The 27,188-nt window shown below is 55.6% G+C and overlaps 2 protein-coding genes across 3 annotated transcripts; one reads left to right on the forward strand and one right to left on the reverse strand.

The window, feature by feature from the left end:
- Nucleotides 1-2,596: 2,596 nt before the first annotated feature.
- Nucleotides 2,597-4,582, reverse strand: LOC133218842 (reprimo-like protein). The gene is made up of 2 exons (XM_061365639.1): nucleotides 4,419-4,582; nucleotides 2,597-3,951 (listed from the first exon to the last, which is right to left on the reverse strand). The coding sequence occupies exons 1-2, from the start codon at nucleotides 4,432-4,434 to the stop codon at nucleotides 3,413-3,415; spliced, it is 555 nt and encodes a 184-aa protein (XP_061221623.1). The 5' UTR covers nucleotides 4,435-4,582; the 3' UTR covers nucleotides 2,597-3,412.
- Nucleotides 4,583-7,450: 2,868 nt separating this feature from the next.
- Nucleotides 7,451-26,407, forward strand: ITGB3 (integrin subunit beta 3). 2 transcript variants are annotated; one of them, XM_061365640.1, is made up of 15 exons: nucleotides 7,451-7,770; nucleotides 11,631-11,716; nucleotides 15,150-15,342; nucleotides 16,860-17,112; nucleotides 17,292-17,454; nucleotides 18,040-18,201; nucleotides 18,354-18,449; nucleotides 18,642-18,731; nucleotides 19,113-19,247; nucleotides 19,625-20,054; nucleotides 22,538-22,760; nucleotides 23,355-23,455; nucleotides 23,580-23,699; nucleotides 24,393-24,559; nucleotides 25,211-26,407. In XM_061365640.1, the coding sequence occupies exons 1-15, from the start codon at nucleotides 7,713-7,715 to the stop codon at nucleotides 25,274-25,276; spliced, it is 2,343 nt and encodes a 780-aa protein (XP_061221624.1). In that variant the 5' UTR covers nucleotides 7,451-7,712; the 3' UTR covers nucleotides 25,277-26,407. The 2 variants fall into 2 exon arrangements, with proteins under 2 accessions (XP_061221624.1, XP_061221625.1); XM_061365641.1 differs by lacking the exon at nucleotides 7,451-7,770 and adding an exon at nucleotides 10,399-11,428.
- Nucleotides 26,408-27,188: the final 781 nt, after the last annotated feature.

A 27,188-nucleotide genomic window follows, 5' to 3' on the forward strand; every position in this document is an offset into this window, starting at 1 on the left:
GCCTAAAATCATGATTGCTTTCAGAGGAGGGATGCAGATTAGATGGACCAGTGTGGCCATTCCCACAGGACTGCATTGGTATCTTCTATTCCACTGCTAGGTGATGATTTTAAAAGACACTCAATGCTGGTCCTCATTCTGCCATTGATGTGATGATCCACCTAAGCTTATCCCTTCTCTCCCTGTCTCTCCTCTGTACTTTAGAGCCAGCAGTATCTAGAGGCAGAACCTATAGACCTTTGGACCTATAGACCCATATAGAACCTATAGACCTTTGAAGGTCCCTTCCAACCCAAACCATTCTAGGATTCAGTGTCTCTCAGTCATATGTGTGCAGCTCCTGGCACCCCAGTGACATTCTGGAACTAAACCTGCTACAAGCAACAGTTCAAAGAACCTGAACCAAAATAACATGAAACCAGCCTTGTCCAAAAAAAAACCTGCTTAAATCTTCTTGGGAGCCAGAACCCACTTGGAGCTTCAGCTAAATGAGGAGGTGTGAGCTGAAAACACACAGCTATTCATGGGGAAAGGCAGCAGAAAGAGCCATTATGGTCTGCTTCCCTTACGCAAGCCCTGGAGGAACCACCTCATCCTCTGGGGCAGGGCAAGCTGGGTTTGCAGGGTCAGAGATGTGGGCAGCATCATGGTGCCCTCAGCACCTTTCACTAGGAATGACCTGCACTGGTCATGACTCTCAGTGGGTAATCAGCCTTTTGTTGGGAATATGAGAGGATGGGGACTTGTGTGTAAGTGTCTTAAACCCACTGAGAGCAAGATAGAAGCCCAGTAACCCCATGGGGACACCACAGCGTATAGTATGGTAAATATGGATGGTGCCCATCAACTCCGTCACTCTGCAGACCCTTTGTTGGTCCACAAAACCCAATGATGTAGACATAGCCCTTATGGTCATGGAAGAGACACAGCCCCAGTAGAGAATGAATAAGCCAAGGTAAAGTTGGGCTTTTGCCCCAAGAGGCCATGGGGAAAGTCTTCCCTCTCCTAATTTACTCCTGAGCAAGCTCCATCCATCCCAGCAGGCACTCAGGGCATTGCTTTGCTCCTCCACCTCATGTCAAAGTGACCCTACCATGGATGAATTTTCTCCTTTGGTCTGGAAGACTCCACAGCACAAAAGGGACAAAAAAAACCCAAATCCCACTCCTGGATGTGGTCTCTAAGGACACTTGGTGTCTTGGTGGCTATGTAGGATTGCAGAGCCATGTTTCCCCATGGGGCAACCCCTGGCAAAGCAAAGGTAATGGGGACAGCTGGGATAATTTGACCAGCTTCTTCCCTGATGCAGGTCAGATTTAATGTGGTTTTGATGCTTCCTTTGCATTAGCAACGTTTCCTGTGCCTTGCTTGTATTGCTGACATTGGAAGGTTTCTTCCATCAGCTCTGAGTTCTCTCTTGTGCTGGGACCATGTCTGCTGGATGGATGGCAAGAGAGACCAAATGCTTAAAGCAGAAACTGGATGGGTACATCTGGGCTGTCCTCTGACAGCACAGCAACCTGAAGATGCAGCCACATCTACATTCAAATGCACTCTGAAGTGTTTGCAGAGCTGGATGGCTCATCGTATGCATTGGGATGCTCTGCATCTCACCCTGATGGTGTGACCAGGCTGTGCTCCCACAGTGGGACCAGTTTGTGCTCATATGCAACGAGATCAATGGTCCTAACACCCCCTTGGGCAGCAGGGACCAAAATCCCCTTCTATGCTGCTCTGTGAGCCGCTATTACATGTGTTGGTTGGGCAGCAAACCCTCCGTGCTGAGAAGGTTGCTCAGGTATGCAGACCTCATAGAAATCAGAGTCCTGCTGTTTCACTGGCACCAATGGGACATTTAAAAGCTTTGAATCCCAAATCCTGGTCCTGCTGCCACACTGTCCTTGTGCTTTCAAGGCGCTACAGACAACAGGTTAGTGGGAGCAACCAGTGTCAGCACTGCACTAGTGCTGCTCTGCACTGGGTTACCAGCACCCTGCAGGAACCTTTGAGAAGGTGCTCAGCAAATATTGATCAATTACAAAGCATCCTTTAATCTTGTTAATCCTGGGAAAGGAGAGAGCTGTTCTTTACATCCCAATGGATCAGCTCATCAGCTCCTCCAGCATCCAGGACTGCTTTCCCACTACAGAAGTGGACCCAGCAGGAATGTTGTTGGCGCAACAAAACTCCAATCATTTCCATCTCACACCCACAGCCAGAGCCGCAAATCCATCACGGAACAAAGGTCAGGAGCCCTCCTCCTCTTTCATCATTCAGTTTTGGCAGCTCATCAGGATCAGAAGAGCTCGGGGTTTGCACTTGGAGGCTGCAGCTCGCTTTGCAAGAGGCGCTCAATGCATCTTTATGAAGCTCTGCTTCAGTGCAGGGATTTAACACAAGCCTGAAACACCCAGTTCCTGACAAATTGATTTGCAAGTGGTAACTGATACTTGCCTCTGAGAAATGTGGTTTCTGCTTTAACGAAATACCTCTGATCAGAGCTCAATTGGAAGGTGAGGTGATGCTACCTACAACCAGGGGTAAAACACCTGAACTCTGCACACACACACGAACCAAATGAAGACAACACAAAATTCATTTCAAACAGGTTCTTTTTGATTCCCGAATGTTCACCAGCTTCCAAAAAGACTACAAAAAACCTCAAGGACGGTAACAATAGAACACTTGAGAAAAGGCTGTTGTGTACAAAACCGAGCATGCTTTTGTTTTGGGGTTGGAGTGGGTTCTTTTCTTCCTTCGGCATAGTGCTAAAGAAGAAAGGACCACTTCATTTAACAGGATAGCTCAGGAAAATAAGGAAGAACATGCTTTCCCCATGACAAAACTCTACCAGAAGATGCATGCTTGAGGTCCCACATAGAAACAGACCGGCACATTTTGGAGCGTGCAGACTTTGTTGTCCAACCTACACATCACTTCCCTGCCCCTGCCCCATGGTCCAAGCCGCGGTCCATGCCATGCACGTTGCTTTCCCTTCACTTTGTTCTTTTTGGTTTCTTTTTGTAGTAATTTCCCTTTTTTTTTTTTTGCCTTTTTTTTTTGTTGTTTTTTTTTTCTTAGCCCTAAATCCCAGGTAGCAGTATCCAAGGTAACAGCAGAAAAGAGTCCAGATCTGCACGTTATCACTGCTTCTGCAAGTTTCATGCAAAACTTAAGCCATTTCTGCATGCAACACAACGCTGCTCATTTATTGTGCTTCAGACAGCTCTGGGGTGATCTCCCCAGTCACCAGGACAGTTTGTTGACTGGGAAGCACAGATTGGCTTGCCCATAGACACAGACATATTAAAAGACCCCTGTCTCCCCCTTTTCCGCTCCCCCCAAACACATGGGAATGTGCATCTTGGCACCAGGTCCATAGAGTTCACTTGCCTACAAAAGCCCGGTGGCTTTAGTAAAGTCCCATGATTGCAGCTCCCACATCCTTGGAAGGTCTCCGGTCCTTCACCAGGAAGTTAATCATGCTCTCGGACTTGATGAGCAAGTTGCAGCCCAAAAAGAAGATGCCGAACATGACAGTCAAGGAGAGGACGCAGAGGACCGCGATCTGCACCACCCGTGTGATGTAAAGGCTCCTCTCATCAGGTGCCAGCACCGAAGAGCTGCCACCGGTCGCCAGCACCGAGCTGGTCCCATTGCAGCAGGCCATGAGCATCCCCAAGCCCTGGGTCCTGTTGGGGTAAGCTCCCTGCTCTAGGAGGGTCTGGTTGAAAAAGGATCCATTCATGGTCTCTGCGCGATCCCAAATCTCCAGGGAAGGCAAGAGGAGAAGCCTGCTGTCCCCCTGCCCGCCCTCACACACCAGGGCTCCGAGCCACCTCCTGCCTTTCTCCTCACAACACCCCGGATGGATGGGATGCTTCCTCGAGGCTGGGAGCAGGTGGGAAGCCAATTCCTGCAGGCGAGGGTCAGCTCGCTCCCGGATCCCTCCTGGCACAGGCAGCGTTAGCACAAGCCCCCAGACAAGCAGAGAGACAGAGAAAGAAAAGGCAAAGGGGGCAGAGGGGAGAGGGAGGCAGCCGAGGGTTGCTCCATGCCTCCTTCCCTCGCGCTGCCCCCCAAGCACAGGGCACCCCCTTTGCGCCGGGGGCTTTCCCGCAGCAGGGAGAGCTGATTCCTGCCGGCTGGAAGCTCCACAAATGCAAGTTCCAAGCTAAAGTCTTCCCCGTGTTCAAAGGAAAAACCAGCAACTCCACCCCCTTCCAGCCTCCCCCCAGGCCCGCCTTCCTCCCCCTGCACGCTCACCCAGGCTGCCCACCCCTTCCCCACCCTGTGCACCCCCTCTCTGCCCTGCCCCGGGGGCCAGCACCCACCCCTTGTGCCACCCCAAGGTGGGGAATGACCCCTAAGGACCTGTGGAGCAGCACCCAATTCATCGTCCTTCCCACCCCCCTGACCTGCTCCCGAGAGCATCCCGCATGGTCCTGGTCCTCCTGGATGCTGGCAGGTCCCCTGTCCCGCTCTGTGAAGGCTCGCATGAGCCTCAGGTCAGCGCTGCTCTCCCGATCCCTGCCTGCTGCTCTATGCCACCCACTCATGCTTAGAGCAGCGCTGGCCCAATCCAGCCACGTCCACCCCCAGCTCTGCTCAGTGATGCCTGTCCTGTGCCTCCAGATGAGGGCTGGATCCATCCCCCTCTCTGCATCTCTGTCTTCCTCTGCTTGGGGGATTCCTCCCCGAGCATCTTTGTCTCCTGCTTCCCCCCCACTCCTGCTCTTTTAGCCCCTTCAACGGGGAGCACTGCAGTGCTGCACCCTGATCCCTGCACCCCTTCCCTGCCTTGTCCCCAGCTGTGGGTCCTACAGCAGCACCACTGCTGCACCCAGGGCTAGAGCATCACAGACCCCCTCACTCAGGCCCCTCAGCCCCACTGAAACAATGCCAGGGGAGGGTCAATCACTGCTCTGCTCTCTGTGTCTGCATAAGCTCCCCAAGGGACACCCAAACTCGGGGTGTCCAACGGTGTCTGACTCAGTCCTCACCCTGCCTGTCCCATGGCACTGCTGTGTCACTGCTTATAGGTGACACAATGGGCTTTGCCTGTTGGTATCTGCCTGGAAAACGTGTCTGGATGGCACAGAAGAGCAGATCACCCCCGAGCCACGATGTGAGGACTTGGTTTACCTGTGCACATCCTGGCTGTCTTGGCCCAGCCCTGGAGGGGATTTTAATGGCCCTAAAATGAGGATTGATGAACTGCAGCCAAGGCAGGAGCGTGAGGCTGGCTGAGGATGGAGGGGAGCTTTGCAGAGAGAGTCTCGACTGATCTTCCTTTCAGCCAGCTTGGACCTGTGCCCTGTTGTGCTGCTGTGACTTCAGGGCCTCAAAACCCATTTGGTTTGGGGTTTACTTGTTGCTTTTTGCACTTGGAGTTCCTCTCCCTGCAGGGCTGCCTGCTCTTTCAGGGCAGTTTGAGGCAGAACTGCGTGCAGGAGGGAGGTGGAAAGCCCTGATGGAGCAAGAGCATCTGCTCGGGTTTGACCTGAGGGCCAGGAAAAGTCCCACCGGGAAACCAGAGCATCCCTGGCCGGGTGGGAGCTCCTCTCCGCTCACTCGCAAACTGAAGGAGTTTCTGCTCCCTCTGGTGGTTCCAGCTCCAGCCTCTTCCCACTCGCCAGAGCGTGGATCCGGCTGCTGCACTCATCCATCACTCCTGAGCCAGAGCATGCGGTGATGCTGTGCATGCCTTTGCAGCACTGCTGGTGTGGGCAAGCAGCTACAGGGCAGGATAAGTCCCTTAGTGAAGAGGACCAGTGAGATGGATGGCAGGGAGGATCCATGGCGGGTGCTGAGCCAAGCAGGGCTCCCACGTTTCTCTCTAGAATCTTGAACAAATTCATCAACCCATCCCATGAAGTCTAAGAAAAGCAGGAACTGGGATGCACTAAAAGTACCCAATGGGATCTGCAGTGGGAGATGGCTCTGGGGTCCCAGAGGAGGCCATGGAGATGCTGCGAGGGCTGGAGCAGCTCTGCTCTGGAGCCAGGCTGAGAGAGCTGGGCTGGGGCAGCCTGGAGAAGAGAAGGCTCCTGAAGGGGAGACCTTAGAGCAGCTCCAGTGCCTAAAGGGGCTGCAGGAAACCTGGAGAGGGGCTTGGGACAAGGGCCTGTAGGGACAGGCCAAGGGGAATGGCTTGAACCTGCCCGAGGGGAGACTGAGCTGAGCTCTTAGGCAGAAGCTCTTCCCTGTGAGGGTGCTGAGGCGCTGGCACAGGGTGCCCAGAGAAGCTGTGGCTGCCCCATCCCTGGCAGTGCTCAAGGCCAGGTTGGACACAGGGGCTTGGAGCAAGCTGCTCCAGTGGAAGGGGTCCCTGCCTGTGGCAGGGGTTGGAGCTGGAGGAGCTTTAAGCTCCCATCCAACCCAAACCAGTCTGGGATTCTATGAGCAGGGCACGACCAAGAGCCCCTCAGAAAGCTCTGGGGTTTGTATTGATGTCCCAGCCAAGGAGCAGCACTTTCGGACGCTGCAGGAGGGTCGGTGGGCTTCTCCTGGTGCTCTTTACCAAATCCCCATCAATAAGCCCTTGGGATGCAGTTGGATCAGGTGGAAAACGATCCCCCGCAGCCGCGGGAGGGCAGCAGCTCCCGGAGGGAGAATGGGGGTGAGTGGGGAAGAAAAGAGGCACAGAAACAACTTTTAAAGCCAAATCCCCAGCTCCTGAGGCTGAGTCCCCAGCTCTCACCCTCCCAGGCACCATCCCCTCTCGTAGGGGGGGAACGTGGGGCTGTGGCTCTCATACAGGACCCTCACATCACATCCAGCACCATCAGACACACACATCAGCTCTGTTTCTGATGCCTGATGGTCCTGTGTGTTGGCCCATCTTGCTCCAGAGTTCGGCCATTACTGTTCCCAACCCGATGCATGGTGGGAGCATCCTTGGGCTCCGGGAAAGCAGCCCTTCTCTCTCATTTGCATCCCAGCCGTACCTTGAGTGCCTCAGTTTCCCCACCTCCAAGTTAAACAAGAGTTTATCAACACCACCCCCCCCCGGAGGCACCCACAAACAGCTCTGCTGTTTCAGGGGGGACAATCCCTCTCCTTGCTCAGTACAAGAGCAAGTTCTGAGGACACAGAGGGGGAAACCAATACAAGCGAGAGGAAAATGAGGTCCGAACTTCCCTGCCGTGGTGACGGCCAGGTTTACACCCAAACTGCTGCTCTCACCAGGCTCGGATCTCACTCAGCTCCCTGTTCGAGCAGCAGCAGCCCCACTTGCACCGTTCGGGAGCTGAGAACCCACACCTTCACCTCCCGTTCAAGCCTGGGACTCAGCGCTGCCTTTCCCGCAAGAGTTAACGAAAGGAAGGAGGGAGCAAGGTTTTGCAAGGAGTTAAACCCAGGCAAAAGAGCCTATGGGAAAGAGCCTGTTACCAGCCCCAGGGCTGGAGGTCACCGGCGCTGTGAGCTCTCACTGCCAGCGTTTAGTAGGTCCTTGACGGAGCAAAGCGAAGCAAAGCAAAGCCAAGCATGAGGAGGTGCCGGCAGCGCGGGGGGGGGCACAGAGCGGCTCCCCAGTGAGTGACGAGCCAGCGCCGCTTCCTCCCTCCGGCCGGCCCCGCTCGCCGTGTGTCACACACCCAGCCCCATGATTCATCTCCTGGGCTGCTCCAAGCCTCCCGAGCTGCTCCCCATCGCTCACGGTGGGGCCGGTCCAGGCAGCCCCCCGCGCTCGGGGCTTGCAGGAGGAGATGGGAAAGCTCAGCGTGGCTCTGGGGATCATCGCGCTCTGCGCTGCTGGCGCCTGGGGTAGGTTTGGGAGCGCTTCGAGCCGGGTCATTCCGAGATTGTGCGGCCCAAATCGCCCCAAATCCCAGCACTTTCTCCCTGGGAAAAGCGCTCCGAGGGGGCAGCGGGCAGCCTGAAGCTGCTCAGACCGGTTGGGTCTTGGAGGGGTCGGCGCCAGGCGGGTTCCCCAAAGGTGTTGTAGGATCGGGACGTGGTTTGGGAGTTATTTCCACGCTGGGTGCGGCAAGTTTGTGTTCTGTACCTCCGCTGTGTTTGGCTCCGGGTAAGGGTTTGTAATGGGAGGACCAGGGTGTGACTTGGGCTCCGTCCTTCCTAAATGCACAACGAAGAGTTTGCGGGGCAGGTTGGGCGCTGTGGCCGGGTTGGTTTAAAGGCAGGGGGTGCGTTTATGTCTTGAGTTCTCTTTTCTCTATTCTGGTGCTTTTAAGAACTGGGGGTTAGGATGAGGTGATTTCAGACAGAGGTAATTTGTAGCTTTAACATTTCCAGCGTCTGGAGCATGGAGAAGAGCAGAGAAAAGCGTTTTCTGTCCTCCCCAGGTGTGTTCCCGGGGCTCAGAGAAAATCCTGCAGCTGTGAATTGGTGTTTTCAGCTCCTGGTTTATAAATGGGTCCCATTGTTTTCGAGGCCAGGCTCTTTGGGCAACGTTGTTCTGTCTAAAGAATTCCAGACTTTGGTGAATTCCCAGGAACAGCCTGAGGCTCTGACCTACCTGATCCCTGTCATCAATACAGGACCTAGGATAACAGCCCATTGAGACTATAGAGCTGCAGTTTGGGGCTGTACGGGTGATCTCTTTGGTCCTGTGTACCGGTGCTTGTAAGAAGCTGAGCTCTGTTTGGGCTGTTCCTTCCCTGGGATGATGCTTGCAGACAGGGAGAGGGTCAGAGAAAAGCCAGAGCCCCGGGATGCCATTGGCAGAGCCTAAGCCCCGATCGCTGCATCAAGCAGGATGTCCGGATGCGCTGTGTCCTTATCGAGTTCTCTAAAATATCATTATCAGGTTTTCTGTGGGCATTTTCTTGCTCCATTTGGCAGAGGGAGGAAAAACAAAGCATGTGCCTGGCTCCTGCGGTGCGTCGAGGTTACTTGGAGTGCAGCTTGGGGGCTGAGTAAGCTCCTCCAGCCGGGGAAGGGTGATGCTGAGCCACAGACGTCTGGGGTTTTTCGAGTGCATCATCCCACATCGCTGCCCCAGCAGTTCCCATGCTGCCCAGTTCATCTCCCATTTCCCTGTATTTATGTGCTAGGATTTCTTTCTGTTTTCAAAGCCTGAGTCTTTAGGATCAGATCATTGTGAGAGACCAACCGCTTTCACAGCACTTGGGGTCATGAGGTTTTATGGCTGGGAAAATCAAATCCCAAAAAGCTGTGCTGGGTCTTGCATCCAGGCGGTGTCCTGAGCCTGGGAAGCGCTGCTTGGGAAGTTCTACAACCAAACCTGGAGTGGGCTCAGGATGCAGCATCCTCCTCCTCCCTCCTTTGCCTGTGCTGTTGCTCCTACACCATCCCAGGTCCCCATTCCCCACTTCCCTCACACAGGCAGAGCTGGAAAGGCCAAAGCAGAGACATTTCTGCACAGTGAGAGGCTGAGGCTGCCTGTTCACAGCAGGAACAGCCACATCTGGATGGTGAGAACAGTGCTAACACCACTGGCACTGGGGCATTTTGGCCCCTTCCCAGAGGCCAGGTTCCCAGGTTGGGGAAGGGTCCTCCATCCCTGGGCATGTGTCTCAGTCATGGGCAATGGAGCCCATGGGGACCAGAGGGCTGCATGAGTCTGGGGGTAGGAAGTGACCCCCTGGTCAAAGCAGCAACGACATGGTGACATGATGTGGATGCAGCTTCAGGCATAGCAGCATCCCTCCTGCAGGACCCTCTGGGCTGCAGCCCCATCTAACCCCATGTGCAGCTTCACTGGGGCTACATCCTCAGCATGAGAGGGGAGCACCAGATCAAGGACCCCTGTGCTGTGGGGTGGGAAGGAAAGCACTGAGCCCAGAGGCTGCACACAGGCAGGAGGTAATGCATACCGACTGCTGGGGAGCAGAGGAGCTCTCCAGCCCAAAGGGACAGACCTGGGGCTCGTTATCCCCAGAGCTCAGGTTTCACAGCAGGAGAAGTGGAGGCAGACCCAAGCTTGGAGATCCTCACTTCATGTTTCAGTGCAGCCCAGGGTTAACGCTGCACAGGGGAAACTGAGGCACTCGGCTCAAGTCACAGGGGAAACCTGCTCAAGAGAGGACATGGACCAGTGCATCCCACCCTAGGCCAAGCTCAAACCCACCCCTGAGGGAACAAACCCCACACTGGCATTAAGTAAAGGAGGTCAGGAGCACTGCTGGTGGTTCATCCTCTGAGCTTGTCCCTAAGGGCAATTCCAGGGCATAGCCCAAATCCAAGGCACATGGGCTTGGGCTGCAGCCACCACTGCTTGGCAAGGCAGGAGGGATTCCACACACAGCAGGAGCTGGCAGTGCTAAGAGCCCTTTGCCTTCCTCATACCAAGCCCCAGCTTCATATCCTGTCTGCTCAAGGGTGTGATGCTGCTTCTGCATCCCTGCATGTCCTCGGAGCAACATGTTGCTCCTTTAGGCAATGCTAAATGTATAATCCTGCCCCTCCTCATATGCTGCAGAGTGTCCCTATGGATGCCACCCTGAAGCTGGTGCTGAGCAGGGCAATTGGGGTTTAGCCTTTAAATGTAGTCACCCTGTGTGGGACAAGCAGGGAGGTGGCATGGCCATGGGGCACATCCCCAAGCAGCCACAACGTGTCCAGCTCAGCCTGTGACACCACCTCATGCAGATGCACATAGGTGCGACATGTGTGCACACACGATGAGCACACACATGAGGCCCAGGCTGCGTGCCAAGGGGCATGAACACGCGCTGCCGTCACTGTGGTTCTGCCCAGGGACCTGACGACACCGTTTCACCATTTCCTCTCTGCTTTGTGTTGCATTTCCTGTGCTCAGAAACATTGGGAAAGCCCTGGGCAGGGACAAGAGGACACGGGGCAAAGGGGAGACCCCAGCAGTCACCGCTCCATGCTCCTGGGCTCCCCAGGCTGCAGCATTCCCATAACCAAGCCCTAAGATGCTTGTGCTCCAGGAGGAAGGGTGATGCCACCGCAGCCACATCAGCCGTTGACAGCAGGAACCACAGAGCCCCATGGTTCTGCCTCTGCCACTGCAGGCACTGGAGCTGCCCAGGGCTCCTGCTGTCATTTGGGGTCCCTTCAATCCCCCCCCGGCTTGCAGGACTGGTGCCAGCATCACCCAAAGTCTCCCTTGCCCCTTCCACCAACAGAGCCCAACCTTTGCCCAGGGAATCGGCACAACCACAACTGGTTACCAGCACATTCCTGGACTCCTGCCCTTTCCCTCCCCTCCTTTCCCTGTGTCTGAACCTGGGCCAAGAGCAGCTGCTGAGTTTAGTGTGTGCACAAGAAGGCACCGACGACACTGGGTCAGGGGTGATGGGAAGAGGCAGCAGCTCCCCAGCCGCTGGCAGGGATGCAGGTACCACATTGTGCCCTTGGGAATTCACCCCTGTACCCCAAAACATGAGCAGGGAGGCACAAGGGGAGATGCCCCTCACTCCAACACATGCAGCACTGAAAGGATGGAAGCAGGGACCCTTTAAGGAGCTGGCAGGTGGGAAATGATGCTCAATCCCAGGCAGGATGAAGCCCAGCTGGCACCAAGGTTATAAAAGGAGCATGGAGGCAGCTCCTGGGGTTTGGGGGATAGGAAAAGGATTAGAGCAGAGCTCTGGTGGGATGGGGGCCTGGCTGAGCACTGACACTTCAGCACCCATGTGGATGCAGGATGTAACTGCGTTGTTTTCCTGTTTCAGGGGGTAACATCTGCACCACCCGCGGGGTGAACTCCTGCAAGCAGTGCCTGGCTGTGAGCCCCCTCTGTGCCTGGTGCTCTGCCGAGGTAAGGCAGGGATGTGGAGGAAGGGATGAGCCTTTGGGATGGGCGCTGCTCCCCGTGTTACAGCCGCAACCTCGGTCTCCATCTGTTCCCACCGTGTCTAAACGTGTTTATTGGTGGCATCCGGCTCAGACCACAGCTTGGGATGCCCTCTCCTGCCTTGCTCTGAAAACCTGTCCCTTATCTGAGTGCATTGGCAGGAGCTGGCTGGGAGATGCTGGTGTTCCCACTGGAAATTCACTTTGTTAGGAAAAGTACATTTCAAACTTCGTTTACTTTTGGTTTCCTTGATAACCCCTTGTAAAGCACTAAGGCTAAAGTGTTTTACTAAGCACTTTACTAAGGCTAAAGGAGCTTAATTGCTGTAAGGGCTGGAAAAGGAAAGGAGGCTGGGGGGAAGAAGGGAAATCACTGATTAGAAGCTAGGATTTGGGTTTAAGAGCCTTTTGTTGTTGGAAAGAAGGGGAAAGGAAGACAAAGTGCCTGGGTTTGGGCTAAAGAGGATGTGAGAGCTGAGTCGTGGCTCTGTTTGGGTAGGTGAGAGCCCCCATGATTTGCCACGTTCCCCTTCAAAAATGCTGCCCTGGGGTTAGTCCATCAGAAGGTAATGGGAGGGAGTTTCACAACTGGATGGAGCAGCAGCCCCAGGGCAGAGGAGAGGCTGGGACGGGGAGAGGTGATGAAACCTCCTCCTTTGGCAAAGCTTTTCTTCCTTTCTGCTTCCCCACCCATGAAAGCCCCGCTTCCCCCGGCTGAGATTGTGCCAGCGGGACCTGGGGGGAAGCAATCCCAGCTGGAAAACGCTGCTGGGTTGTGCCTGCATGGCCCGATGCTCTGGGCTCAGTGTGGAGGGAATGCCTCTGCTCGCTGTGCCCATCGGCTCTTGGTGCGAGTGAAGATGCTTGTGCCCCATCTTGCCTCCAGCAAGGGGTGTGATAAGGAGCCTCGCTCCCAGCTCCGGAGCAGGAATGGGGTTGGGTTTGCTCCTGGGAGCGGTGATGCTCGGGGCTCGGTTTTTCCTCCGCATCAGCAAAGGTTCCCAAAAAAGGAAATCTTTCCATGGCTGCTCATGGACGTGACGAGCAGCGAGGGAGCCGCCAGCAGCCGGCCCCCGGAGAGCCGGGCTCTGCCTCCAACATCTGGACCGCATTGGCTGAACAGAGCGCATGAGGGCTCTCTGCGTGGGTTTGTTTAATTTCCCAGGGGTGGGGAGGTCTCTGATACTGTGCCCCCCCCCTCCCCCCATCCCTCTGTTTTTTAAAGGGGAAGTGTCCTTATTTGTGCTCCTTCTGCTCCTTTCCCACCCACATGGCCTCCCCAAGCAGCCCTTATCTGCTGCTCCAGCCTGCCTTTGGACAAGAGAAGGTTTTCATTGTGGTTTCTTGAGGCTGATGCAGAGGGAATTGAGTTTTATTCAGTTTTCAGGAAGTTTGACTGCTTTTTACCAACAGATCCGCTTCCCTTTTCCATTGGGAAATGGCAGCCAACCTGTAACACCGAGATGTGGCTTTAAAATCGTTTGGGAGGTTGTTGGGACACATCTTCCAGTGCCTCACCCCCTCTGGTTGCCTTGGAGGAACAGGGGAGGCAAAGGTGGACCAGGGGTTTGTTCTAGAGAAGCTGCTGGAAGGTTTTAGCTTAATCTGCTGTGGCCTCTCTGCTTTGGGTTCTCTCCTGCACAGAGCTGATGCTCTATGTGGTTGCCTTGGGCATGAAAATGGAGATGTCCTGGGGATGCAGGAATTCCCACAGCTGCCTGTGCTGGGAGCTTGGGAATGGAGCTGGCTCTGCCAGTACCCTGCCTGGTCCTGCCTTCACTCACAAGGGATGCAGGCGACAAACCATATCATCAAGTGCTCCTTTAGTGCTACAGTGGCTTTTTCCTTTGCCTTTTGCAGTAGTTTTGTTGCTGGGGAGGCTCCTGTGAGTCCTGGATCCATCATCATATTTAGGGCTCCAGGGTAAGGGGTTAAATAGCATCTCCATGGGACTCTCAAAGCTGGAATGATGTTGTTAATCCCATAAGGTGCTGTGTGGCCTGGGAGTTTCCCAGCATCTCCAGGTATCACCCAAGAGCCCAGCCTGCCTTTACCCTCATGCTTTTCCAGTGATTTCTCCACCTGGGACAGGAATGTAAGTGGTGATGGATGGGATGTGGCGTAAACCAGGCACCTCTTCCCGCAGCAGGGAGCCCTGTGGGGTTGGGTGGGTTCAAGGCAGCTAAAATGAGAGGGATGAGCTGTCCTCTTGGGCAGCAGTGTGCTGGCCAGGCAGTGAGAGCGGGAGCAGGAGGCTGCAGGAACATGTCTGCTGATGAATTTGCTGATGTATTCTCTGGCCATCACTCCACACTGTTTCCAGAGGGCTCTTGGCCAGCATAAAACACACACATTCATTCCAGGGTTCAGGCAGCCTCGGATGATGTCCTGCATGGGGAAACTCGCCAGCACTGGGAGGCTGCAGTTAGGATCCAGCTGAACCAGCCCCAGCAGGACTTGTGCCACTTTACTACAGGGAAAGGCTGTGCTGGTCATCTGCTGTAGACTTTGAATGTAGGAGAGCTTGGGCTGTGGGAAGGAGATGGAGGGGAGGGAGCCTCTTGGCAGCGTTGGGCTGGGAAAGAAATTCCTCCCATATCTGTCTCCGTGAGAAGCTAAAGCGAGCGGAGCCCTTCTGAATGTGCTGTGATAAGGGCGAGGAGCCAGAGCTTTCTAGGAAAGAGGGACAAGGCCAGACCCCATGGTGACTCCACACGTTGGGCTTCCGGCCCTTGATGGCTTCTACCACAGCCCTTTTTGCTCTTTCACTCCTTTTTTGGTTCTCCTTTCTCCTGGCTGGCTCCATCCTGCAGGAAGCTGGAGAGCTCCAGATAAGCCTGAAGTGTTCTTGCACAGGAACTGAGCATCACTTCATGCAATGGGCTCCCCGCAGCAGGGATCAGGGCTGAAACAGATGGGTTTCTAAAGGCACAGTAGATTAAAGTGGGAAAAGGTGGGTCGTGTTTTGCCATGGCTGAGGATATAATAAAGTCCCAGCCTCTGATCCTCATCCCCTGCCATGTTCACATCCCTCCTCACCGTCTTCTGGCTATCCCACGTAAAGGGGCTTTCCTTTTAGCTTGGCCAAATCCAAACCTGGGGCTCCATCTGCCAGCAGTTGGGAGTGCGCTTGGCAGGGATCTGTTCTCCCTCACTCCTTGGCAGGGGTTGCTGGGCTCCACCAGAGCACAACAGACCAAAACCTGCCCTGAACCCCTGCAGGACTTGTGCAGCATCTCCCTTGAGCAGAGGCACCGTGCCCCAAAGCACCTCTTATCCTGGTCTCCTGCACTAGGTGTGCTAAAGGAGCTCTCCAGTGGAAAAGGGGGCCCTCTTTGTGCTGTAACCATGGGGGTTCCTGGAGGAGCCTGGCTCCTGACCATGGGCCTTTCCCACAGGTCTTGGCACAAGGGTCCCCTCGCTGTGACCTGCTCACCAACCTCCTGGAGAATGGCTGCGGGCACGACTACATCGAGTCCCCCAGCAGCAGCGTGACCATCCTGGAGGCCAGACCCCTCAGTGACAAGGGCTCAGGGAGCTCCATCACCACCCAGATGAGCCCCCAAAGAATACGGCTGAACCTGCGGCCAGGTGAGAGCCTCCAACTGCCGTGGGAAGGGGGGATGCAGTGGGAATAACTCAAAGGACTCAAGTGATGAGTGAGCCATCACTGCCTCACCAACTCTTGTGTCCATGGGGGGCAACGCCAAGCTGGGAGCTGCACCAAACCCTCCAGGAGCATCCCTGCTGGGCAGCCGGGCTGTCTGCAAGCTGATGAGTCTCCTGGCTCAACCCTGACATATCCCAATGGGCAGGATGGGATACACCAACTTCAACAACACATGGACTTATTTTATCGAGCCATTTAGACCTTGGCCTCTGCTGCTGTACTCTAAATGCTTTGGTGGAGGTCAGCTCATGTCTAACAAGCTGTAGAGCAGCTGGAAGGGTTGGGTTGCCAACAGGTCCCTGTGATTCCCTAGGCTTGTTTCAGACAGGCTGGAGACAATTAACTGTGATGGTCGTTTGCCAGCATGGAGGAGCTCCAAGTGATGCCAAGCAGGAGGCAGAACTAACAGGAATCATTCTCCTAGGGTCACAAAACCAGTTTGGGGATGTGGAGCAAGTGGTACCATCACTGTGCTCTGTCCCATGTGCAGCCCATTCCCTGCCATCCATTCATGGATGACTCTTCCAGTCTCAGCAGAAACAATTTTGGCCCCTTGTGCTCATTAAAGCCCAGATATTGGTGGCTGATTGCACATTCTTGGGCCTTCCAGACAAGAGTCCTCACCCTGTATGTCCTGTGTGTCTGAAGTGACCCCATGTGATGGGGACATGTAGCTGCTAAGTGGCCCTTATAGGTATATTTGGCAGGAGGCAGGTAGTTGTGGTGCTCTGGAGAGGAACAGATAGTGTGCAGTGCTGAAGTCCCTGTTTCTTGGAGGCAGTACAAGAAAACCCCAGTTGACCTCTGTCCAACCAAGGCTTGGCATGAGTCATTGGCCTCCACTCATGAATCAAGACCAAATGTTAAAGGGTTTAAGTAGCCCATGGCCCACAAGCTCAGAGTCCTGGTTTTAGCTCTACAAGGAGAAACAGATGCTCTCTGAGCCCTAAGTTGGGCCCCCTGACTGTGTGGTGACGACATGGAAGAGCTGGAAGGAGCCAAGAAGGAGGGAACAGGGATGGGGAAGGCCTTGGGAGATGCTTGGAGTTCTTGGTTGCTCAGGGAAGTCTGAAGCAGCCATACAGTGCCCTGGTATTCCCTGTATCCACACGCTGGGTCTTTCACTCACTCCATCCAGTGCGTGTTGGTCATGCTGTTCATGCAGCTTGTGGGGGTCAGCTCTGGGCAGGAGGTTTGGAGAACAGGACCTGTAAGCACGTTTGCCATGTCCAAGGTGCACACCATTATCTCTTGTGCAAGCACCCTGCCCAAAGGGCTTTGCCCCTTCGTGTACCAGTGTGATGTTCTCCTCCCAGAAGCTTTAAACCGTCTCCTTGGGTTCCTGCTGACCCCATAGGTTGATTTTTCTCCCTAGTCCTGCAGTGATCCCCCCCTCCTCCTCCTAGGAGAGGATCTCTCACTCCCTGTCACATTACAGATGATTCCCAGATCTTCCGTGTCCAAGTGCGTCAAGTGGAAGACTACCCCGTGGACATCTACTACCTGATGGACCTGTCCAACTCCATGAAGGACGATCTGAGGAACATCCAGAACCTGGGCACAAAGCTGGCCAGTGAGATGCGCAAGCTCACCAGCAACCTACGCATCGGCTTTGGAGCCTTTGTGGACAAGCCCATTTCCCCCTACATGTACATCTCCCCTCCAGAAGCCATCATCAACCCTTGCTATGAGTAAGAAAGTGGCTTCTAAAACTTCCAGCAGGACGGAGCCCTTCTCTAGGACATGTGGTTGCTTCACCAGCCTCTGGCTGTGTCCTTGGGCTCTTGGGGTGGTTGGGTCCCTCCAAGCATCCTGGATGGGCCCATGGGAGGTGGGATCTGATCCTCATGCCCCGCCTGATGCCCTGCAGGATCGGGGAAACCTGCCTGCCCATGTTTGGGTACAAGCACGTCCTGTCGCTCACGGATGAGGTGACCCGCTTCAACGAGGAGGTGCGGAAGCAGAGTGTCTCAAGGAACCGCGACGCGCCCGAGGGTGGCTTCGATGCCATCATCCAGGCCACCGTGTGCGATGTAAGGGGCAAGAAGGCCTGGCTGGGGCTTGGGAGATGCTCATTGGGTTGGCCCTGGTGGGTTGGCAGAGGCCATCCAAGCCCACCAGGTAAGGAACATAAACCCTGTGGTGCTGCTGTGTGGCTCACATCTGCAGAGGATGAGCATTCAACCTGAATGTTTCTAGACCAACAGCCAAGGCAAGGGAAGAGCAGGGCCCTTACATGGTCCTGGGAGGAGAGAGGAGGAGATCAGGTACCTGGGAACTGATTATCACAGAATCATGGAATGATTTGGGTTAGGAGGGACCATAAAGTTCATCCAATTCCAATCCCCTTCCATGGGCAGGGACACCTTCCACTAGAGCAGCTTGCCCCAAGCCCCGTCCAACCTGGCCTTGAACACTGCCAGGGATGGGGCATAATGATCCCATGTCAGCCCTGCAGTAACCAGCCCAAAAGGGACATCCACCTTGTGCCTCCACCTTGATTTCGCTGGGAATGGGAGGGATTGCAGCCCATATCTATGACCTGGGGCATGCAAAGGCAGCGGCAGGGTGCTGGCACACAGGGCTGCTGCATAACCAGGAGCTGTCTTTCACTACAGGAGAAAATTGGCTGGAGGAATGATGCTTCCCATCTCCTCGTCTTCACCACGGATGCCAAGACCCACATCGCGCTGGATGGCAGGCTGGCCGGCATCGTGCAGCCCAATGATGCCCAGTGCCACATTGACAAGGACAATTTCTACTCTGCCTCCACCACACTGGTAAATCCCAACCTCCACGATGGGGTTGTGGAGACCCTATTGAAGAACCCCATGGGATGGCAGAGGTGATCCAGCCATGGCTGGAGAGCATGATGAGGACCAGGGTGGTTGGGGGTACATGTTCTTTGGGTACAGCCTCTCCTCCTCCCCAGGACTATCCCTCTCTGGGCCTGATGACTGAGAAGCTCTCCCAGAAGAACATCAACTTGATCTTTGCTGTGACAGATACAGTGGTTGGCCTCTACCAGGTAACAGCCCCTGTGCAAAGCCACCTTCTTAGGGGGGTGGTGAGTCCCAAGGAGCATCCTTTGCAGCTGGCCATGGGTGGCCCCATATAGCTTGGAGGTCTCCTGTCCTATCAAAGCTCATAGGGAAGCTCCCATGTGCCCAGACAGGTTTGGCTAAGTTACATGCAACCCATGCTTATGATATTCCTGCAGAACTACAGTGAGCTGATCCCAGGCACAACCGTGGGCACCTTGTCCAGAGACTCCAGCAACGTCTTGCAGCTCATAGTGGACTCCTATGGGGTGAGTGTGCAACGTGATGGCCCCACACAGCTCTCTCCCTCCCAAAATAGCCACTGCTTCACACTGCAAACAGCCCACACAGAGTTGGCAGCTCCCCCAGCCCTGAGCATCCTTCCTGGGCCAGCTGTGAGCATCTGCCTCCACCCGTGCGTGCGGGAATGCTGGGGAAGGGAGGTCACTGTGGTCACTGCCTGCCCCTTCCCATCCTCGAAGGCATTTCCCAATGGGGAATGATGTAGCCAAGTCCTGAGAAAGACTCAAAGCTCTTGGCTCCCTTCCCGTGTGCATGGGAGCACCGTGGTGGAAGGGGAGCCCCATCCCAGGGGCTGGTCCCTGCCCAGCCTCTGCTGTCACCTTCAACCCTTCTCTCTCCTCACCTAGAAAATCCGCTCCAAGGTGGAACTGGAGGTGCGTGACCTCCCTGAAGAGCTGTCCCTGGCCTTCAATGCCACCTGCCTCAACGACGAGGTCATCCCTGGGCTCAAGTCTTGTGTAGGGCTCAAGATTGGGGACACGGTGAGGATCCTGTTTATGGACTTGGTTTTTCTCCCCCTCCGTGTAGAGCTTGATGCTTTCCACCACCACCATCTCCTTGCCCCACCACCTCCCTGGTAATACGGGGATCTTTCCAGTGGAAAGAGGGGTCCAGCAAGGATGAAGATGCTTTACTGAGTCTGCTGGATGCAAACACTATAGTTCAATAGCTCAGGCCAGGCTGCTGGGTGCAGTGAATGGGATTCAGTCTGGTTACTGTGACACGCCCAAACCATGTTGGGACAGCCCTGAAAAGCCCAACGGAATGTGGTGGGTCCCATTCCTGGGCTCCCTAAGCTTGGGTACCACAGCACAGTGCTGATGGTACTGATGGCCTAATGCTCCCCTTCGCCCTCCAGGTGAGCTTCAGCATCGAGGCCAAGGTACGGGGATGCCCGCGGGAGCGGGAGAAGTCCTTCACCATCAAACCCGTGGGCTTCAAGGACAATCTGACCGTGGTGGTGAACTTCGACTGCGACTGCTCCTGCGAGAGCCAAGCGGAGGCCAACAGCTCCTCCTGCAGCGGAGGCAACGGCACCCTGGAGTGCGGCGTGTGCCGCTGCAACGCCGGGCGCCTGGGCTCGCACTGCGAGTGCTCGGAGGAGGAGTACAACCCCTCGCAGCAGGACAACTGCAGCCCCCGGGCGGGCCAGCCCCTCTGCAGCCAGCGCGGGGAGTGCATCTGCGGGCAGTGCGTGTGCCACAGCAGCGACTTCGGGAAGGTGACGGGCAAGTACTGCGAGTGCGATGACTTCTCCTGCGTGCGCTTCAAGGGGCAGATGTGCTCGGGTGAGTGATGGGCAGGGAGCGGATCAAGGTGCTCACGGCGCCCAAGGTCATGAGGAAAGGTGGCACCAGCAGTTTGGGGGGGTGTCCCATGCATTGTCCCCGCCGCTGGCTTGTTGCTCAGCAATGGCTCTGCCTGGACCACAATACAAGGGAATAGCGATAGGACTAGGGGTGATGGGTTCAGATTTATTCAGGGGAGATTCAGATGAGACATCAGGAAGAAGTTCTTCCCTATGAGGGTGCTGAGGGGATGGCTGCCCCATCCCTGGCAGTGTTCAAGGCCAGGTTGGAGACAGGGGCTTGGAGCAAGCTGCTCTAGTGGAAGGTGTCCCTGCCTGTGGCAGGGGGTTGGAGCTGGAGGAGCTTTAAGGTCCATTCCAACCCAAACCATTCCATGACCAGCCCTGGGTCTGAAGCAATGCCAGAGGGATTACTCCCTTTTTGGCAGCTGGGGTCACCTCCTATGCCTGGGTTACAGGCTTTAAAATCAGACCTCAGTCCTCGCTTAGACTCAGAACTCCCATCAAGGGGGCTGGTGGGCACCCAGGGGTGTGCAGGGCAGGGACCCTGCTTGAATCACAGCACCCAACACATCAGAGGTATTGTTCTGTGGGAGGAAACCCCAGGGTGGAGGGAGAGGGATGGAGAGAGGCATTTATCCTCCACTCAGGTCTTGAGGACTCCCTGTTGGCAAAAGCACTGGGGAAGGGAATCCTCTCCCTCGCTGGCCTTGCAGCATCTCCTCTCCTCTCTTCCATGTGCTACCAGACTGCCCTGCTCCAGCCCTGGCTGCTGCTTCTCTCCTCACTGGGGAGACAGAATCAGGTCCTTGGGTTCTCCTCCTGCGCCAGGCACTGGGGAAGGAGTCCCTCTCTGTAGGACACCCGTCCCAGCAGTGGTTTCAGATGTCCTGGTGTGCCTCTTCCCCATAGAGGGTTTCTCCCATCCACTTCTCCAGTAAGCACTGGAGCTCTGAGTGAACCCCCAGGCTCTACCCCATCCTCTCAGCGGATGCAAGAGGAGTGGCAGTGCCCGAGACTGGGGCATGAAACTGTGGGACATCCCAAAAGTGGTTCAAGGAGGAATGAGGAGGGGGCAGCCACCCCTTTCCCTGTTCCCAGCCTCACTCTGTATGTCCCCAGATGGAGTTCTGGGGACCTCACCTGCCCCTCAGCCCAGTGTCAGTGGGACTGATGCTTTACCTTATCAGCCTGCTGTTAACACAGGCAGAAACACTGGGCTTTCCCTCACCCTGCACAGTCGGTGCCCCTGTGTCCCCGGGCACCTGTTCCTGCCACCTGTTTGCACAACCACTCACTGCCTGTTTGCCCAAGCGCTGCTGATGCTCTGCCCCAGCCTGGCTGAGCTGTTCATTAACCTGCTCTGGCTGACCCTGCTGGCATCCATCCCACCCCACTGAGCCACTGGAGAAGAGAAGGCTGCGTGGAGACCTCAGAGCAGCCTTCCAGTATCTGAAGGGGGCCTATAGGGATGGTGGGGAGGGGGTCTTCATTAGGGACTGGAGTGATAGGACAAGGGGTAATGGGTTCACACTTAAACAGGGGAAGTTTAGATTGGATATAAGGAGGAAATTCTTTCCTGTTAGGGTGGTGAGGCACTGGAATGGGTGCCCAGGGAGGTTGTGAATGCTCCATCCCAGGCAGTGTTCAAGGCCAGGTTGGACGGAGCCTTGGGTGCCATGGTTTAGTGTGAGGTGCCCCTGCCCATGGCAGGGGTGTTGGGACTGGATGATCTTAAGGTTCTTTCCAACCCTAACTGTTCTATGGTTCTATGTTTCCATACGTTGCCACCCGGTGTGCCACTGCTTTCCTGTGACTCAGCCACAGGTCCTCATTCACGGGGTTGCGCATTGATTTCTTATGCCTTTGTCCCACAGGCCGTGGTGAGGATCATTCCTGGCCTATCTCCTGCTGGGAGCAGCATTCCTGACATGCCCCAGTGCACTCAGGGCTTGGGACAGGCCAGCGTGTGCTGGCTCCATGGCATTCCCATCCCTTACTGTGTCTTTGAGCTGTAATCAAACCACAGTGCAAATAGCCCCAGGCTTTGGCAGGGTTTGAGCATGTCTGTCTGTCTGATTAAGCCAGTCTGAGAGTGCAGAGCTTGTTGGGCTTTTCTCAGCATTCAGCTTCTGCTGCCTGGTCTGGGACTGGGAATAAAGCAGGATTGGGGGGTTTAACCTGACTCAATCTGAAATTAAAAGCCAAAGCCAAGCTTGACTAACTCAGAGCTGGATCTGATTGAGCATCTCCAGCTGCTGCTGCTGGCAGCGTTGGTTGTTTGGGTAGAATAAGAGGAGCATTGGGGTTGCAGCAAAGGTTTGATGTGAGCTGTGTCCCACCCCATGGACAGTAGAAAGGGGTTATCTTGGGCCCTGCCATGCCAACAGCCCCACCTGGGTGATTGCTATTGGGGTCTATGGGGATGCTCAAGGGTCCTGATGGCCTCTGGCTTGTCCCCAGGCCATGGGCTGTGCAGCTGCGGGGACTGCCTGTGCGACCCGGACTGGACCGGTGACTACTGCAACTGCACCACGCGCACGGACACGTGCATGTCCAGCACCGGGCTGGTGTGCAGCGGCCACGGCTCCTGCGTCTGCGGCAAGTGTGACTGCACCCAGCCCGGCTCCTATGGAGACACCTGCGAGAAGTGCCCCACGTGCCCGGACGCCTGCACCATCAAAAAGTGAGCAAGGGCAGAGCTGGGGTGGGTCATGGGGATGGATTGGGTTGGAAAGGACCTGAAGAGAGATCTTCCACTGGAGCAGCTTGCTCCAAGCCAACCTGGCCTTGAACACTGCCAGGGATGGGGCAGCCACAGCTTCTCTGGGCACCCTGTGCCAGCGCCTCAGCACCCTCACAGGGAAGAGCTTCTGCCTTAGATCTAACCTGAACTTCCCCTGTTTCAGTTCAAACCCATCACCCCTTGTCCTATCACTCCAGTACCTGATGAAGGCCCCTTTCCAGCATCCTTAAGACACTGGAAGCTGCTCTGAGGTCTCCACACAGCTTCTCCAGGCTGAACAGAACCCATCCCTGGCAGTGCTTGGGATGGCTTGGTGTCCCTGCCTGTGGCAGGGGTTGGAGGTGGAGGAGCTTTGAGGTCCCTTCCAACCCAAACCATCCATGGTATCCCACCAGTGAGCCAGCAGCAGTGGCAGCAGGAGCTCTCACACCCAGCAGCCTGGCTGGGTTGGGGCTGCAGTGATTTCTGCTGCCTGAGGTGCAAGGTGTGAGCACGGGGGAGCTCACGGCTCCTCTCTGCTCTCCTCTCCCTCAGGGAGTGCGTGGAGTGCAAGAAGTTTGAGCGGGGGACGCTGGTGGAGCAGCAGTCCTGCAGCCGCATGTGCCGCGATGAGATCGAGACCGTGCAGGAGCTCAGTAAGAGAGAGCCCCAGCCCCTGTCCTGAAGAGTGGGAATGGGGGAGGCTGCGTCCACCACCCATTCCCCCTCCCCATGGGCAGCCCCCTAACCTGGGGGGCTCTGAACCTCTCACTGTGACAGTTGACAGGGGCAAGGATGCTGTGAACTGCACCTACAAGGATGAGAACGACTGCGTGATGCGGTTCCAGTACTATGAGGACTCCAGCGGCAAGTCCATCCTCTACGTTATCGAGGAGCCCGGTAAGAGCCAGCTGGAGGGATGCAGAGGGAGCAGTGCTGGGTTTCTGTGCTAAGTGGGGAGATCGGCCTTGATCCTAAAGCTCTTTTCCAACCTATTGAATCTATGCTTTGAGTGCCTGTTGTACCTCCCACCCCAGCCAGGTTCAGGGGCTGTGAGGGAGGTTAAAGAGCTGCTTTGTTCCCTGCTCCATGCCACAGGGTGTGATTTCCTGCCTCTGTCTCATGTTTCCCCACCTCTTCTTGGTTATTTCACACCCTGCACTGAGGCCAAGGATGGGGGCTAAACCTTCCCACTGCCCTCATCCTGCTTCTCGCTCCATGGGGTGATGCTACTTGAGAAGCAGATAGGAGCTGGCTCCTATTAGCCAGGGCTGGGATACAGCAGAGCATCCCTGGGGTCTCCAGAGACCTCAGGGTCTTATCTGGGGGTTGGATATCCTTCCAAAGCAGGGCCATGGAAGCAGCCCTCAGCAGGGCTGCAGCCCACCCTACAGAGAGGAGCTTGAGGTTCTCAGCACGTGCATCCCATGGATGGGATCCTCCTATGCAGAACCTGCTGTGCTCAAGGAGGGAGGCTCCTGCTGTCTAACAGAGCAGGATGAAGCCCTCCTAAGTCCAGAGCAGCTCCATGTACCTATGGCCAGGCAGCCCCAGAGCTCAGCCTCTCCAACCCTGCCCTTCTCCCTCCTCCAGACTGCCCGAAGGGGCCGGATGTCCTGGTGGTCCTGCTCTCGGTGACGGGCGCCATCCTGCTCATCGGCCTCGCTGCTCTGCTCATCTGGAAGCTCCTCATCACCATCCACGACCGCCGGGAGTTCGCCCGTTTCGAGGAGGAGAAGGCCAGGGCCAAGTGGGACACGGTGAGGACCAGTGGGTCGGGAGTCCCTGGATCCCAGTGCTCCCAGCATAAGAGCCCAGTTGCTGTCTGTGGTCCCAGGGCATGGTCCTTAGGGACCAGCTTGCTCCATCCCCCTATGAAGCGCGAAGGACTCAGGGTGACACTGCCCAACCTGGACACCCCTTCCAATGTGGTCCCAGAGGATGTGTATGGGTGATAGCACATGTCCCACATGATTTTCCCACCTCCGGCTTATCCCAAGCATTGTCACCAGCGTGACCCTCTTACTCATTGCCCACACCAGTGCTTCCATCCTGTGAGCAAGGCAGAAAGTCCCTCCTGCCATGGGATACTGGAAGAACTGAGGCACCCAGAGCACAAGGGCTGGGATAGCACCAGTGCTTGTCCCTCACTTCCTCCTCTCCCCAGAGGGAAGGGATGGAGAGGCATGGGGTGATTCTCTCAGGAGCTCCTGCTGCCTTTTTCCTCCTCCACAGCAGCTTCTCCCTGCTCTCCCATGAAACCTCATGGGCTGAAGCTTTGAGTGGAGAAGATATGGGTCAACCACTCAATGCTGACCTGGTGCCTCAGTTTTCCCAGCTGTAAAGTAGAATGAATGCTGATGCCAAGCACAAAATGATGATGTTCTTTCTACTTCTCCTTCTTCTTCCAGGGCCACAACCCTTTATATAAGGAGGCTACATCTACCTTCACCAACATCACGTACCGCGGGAACTGAGGATGCCGCATCCAGCGCTGCCATGGGATCACCCTGTGTGCTCTGTTGGAGTCCAGTTTACAGAAGAGCTCAAGTGTGTTTGTGTGTGTGTGAATGTCTGTGTGTAATTTAACAACCCCTCGACTGCCTCCAGAGCCCTGTAACTGCAGGGATGTGCTTTCCATGGCAAACCTCTCGTCCTTACCTCGGTGGGTCGCCCCGCAGGAGCCGGCGGCCCCTCCATACACTGAACATGGAGAAACGGGACTTTGTCTGCCTGGCCAGTTTGTTAACCCTTTGGTGCTCATTGGGCCAGGTGGATTTCAAGAGCAGATGCTCAAACCAAGTGCTGAGCTGTCATCTCCTCCTGGTGAAGCTCTGCCTGCTCCGAGCATCTTTTCGTGCACTGGACAGATGTGGACCTCTTGGGTACAGGAGCCATCCCTTGGCTTTGTGGACTGAGGACACTGCTCAAGCAACCCATCAGCCCTGTCTTTCAGGCAATACTCTGGCCCAGGATGCTGTAAAGCAGCGCCCCAGCATCGTGGTGCCCTTCCTTTCATGTTCCACCATTGGCCAACCCTATGTAGCATCAGCTGTGCTGGTTCCAGCTGCAGCCCCTGGGCTGGTGCTGAGCTCCCCATGTCCCCCTCCACTGTCTCCATTCCACAACGCACACAGATGCACAGGCAGCAGCCTCAGGAACACTGTGCTGCCCGTTACCCCTGAGCCTGGCCACCTTTCTTCCTTTGCTGTGCTTTTTGGGCTGTGTAACTGCACCAAGCTTGGTTTTCTGGTTCTAGAGGAGCAGGCACCATTCAGGTCGTGTCCTGCTGCCTGGAGCTGTTGTCCTGTTGGGAAAAACAAAGCAATGTCCTGATAGCAGAGTTTGCTGTAACAGTGCTTGCTGCCCTACCCCAGGGAGAGCACAGGGGCTCTAAGGGGTAGCTTCATCCCCTTTGATTGCACTAAAATTGCATCAGTGCCTGGTGTGGGGCTAGTCCCGAGGGCCCCAATTGCCTGAGCTGGTGGTGGCCGTGTCCCTGCTCCCTGGCTGTGTAGGAGCAGGGGCAGGGGTTGGATGGGCAGCACCAGAGCAGCAGTGATTCACACCATGGAAATAACCATCCATACAATAAAAGATGTCAAACAAAGCAGGGTGAGGGTGAATTGTGGCTCCTGGGGAGAGCAAAGCCTCCTGTAAGGCTCCTTTTTGTTTCACTTATTATGGGCTAAGTGAATCCAAAGATGCGCTAAGTGTTTCCACCCAGGGTGAATGGTGGAGGAGGGCAGCATCACCACCTGCCTGCTGAGTGTATGAGAATGGCTTTTGGAAGAGGGAAATGCTGCTCTTAGTAATGCTTGAATGCTTAGTAATGCTTGAAATGAGTTTGTTCCTAGGGGTAATTCCAGCCCTTCAGAGAACACATTCAGGTGGTGGTCAACATTTCCTTCCAGTGGTTGTTTGGGGGGGGGGGTTGCTTTCTTTATTCCTTGCTGTAATTTAATGGCTTTAACCTGCCCAAGGGGAGACTGAGCTGAGCTCTTAGGCAGAAGCTCTTCCCTGTGAGGGTGCTGAGGCGCTGGCACAGGGTGCCCAGAGAAGCTGTGGCTGCCCCATCCCTGGCAGTGTTCAAGGCCAGGTTGGACACAGGGACTTGGGGCAAGCAGCTCCAGTGGAAGGGGACCCTGCCTGTGGCAGGGGTTGGAGCTGGAGGAACTTTAAGGTCCCTTTAGCCCAAACCAGGCTGTGATGCTGTGGTGGCTCTATGAAAGCTGGGCACGGGGCTGCGGGGACACCCAGCGGCCACTCTTCAAAGCAGCGTTTTGCCTGGTTCTCTGCTCCCCCCCTCAGCCCCGCACCCTGGACCACAGGGTTCAGGGCAGCACTCGGTGCCCGCGGCTGCACTCGGGGTTGAAGAGGGCGTCCCAG

Source organism: Neopsephotus bourkii, unplaced genomic scaffold, assembly GCF_033783945.1.
Source record: "Neopsephotus bourkii isolate Nb327-2 ecotype Australia unplaced genomic scaffold, CSIRO-AGI_Nbou_v1 NB_1288, whole genome shotgun sequence".
Lineage (NCBI taxonomy): Eukaryota > Metazoa > Chordata > Aves > Psittaciformes > Psittacidae > Neopsephotus > Neopsephotus bourkii.

Excerpts from the sequence above, each read along its gene's own strand:
- ITGB3 (XM_061365641.1), top strand. The coding sequence starts at position 10,651 with ATGAACACGCGCTGCCGTCACTGTGGTTCTGCCCAGGGACCTGACGAC. Across the intron at positions 15,343-16,859 it reads ACGGCTGAACCTGCGGCCAG|ATGATTCCCAGATCTTCCGT; the intron begins GTGAGAGCCTCC and ends GTCACATTACAG. Across the intron at positions 18,202-18,353 it reads ACTCTGCCTCCACCACACTG|GACTATCCCTCTCTGGGCCT; the intron begins GTAAATCCCAAC and ends CCTCCTCCCCAG.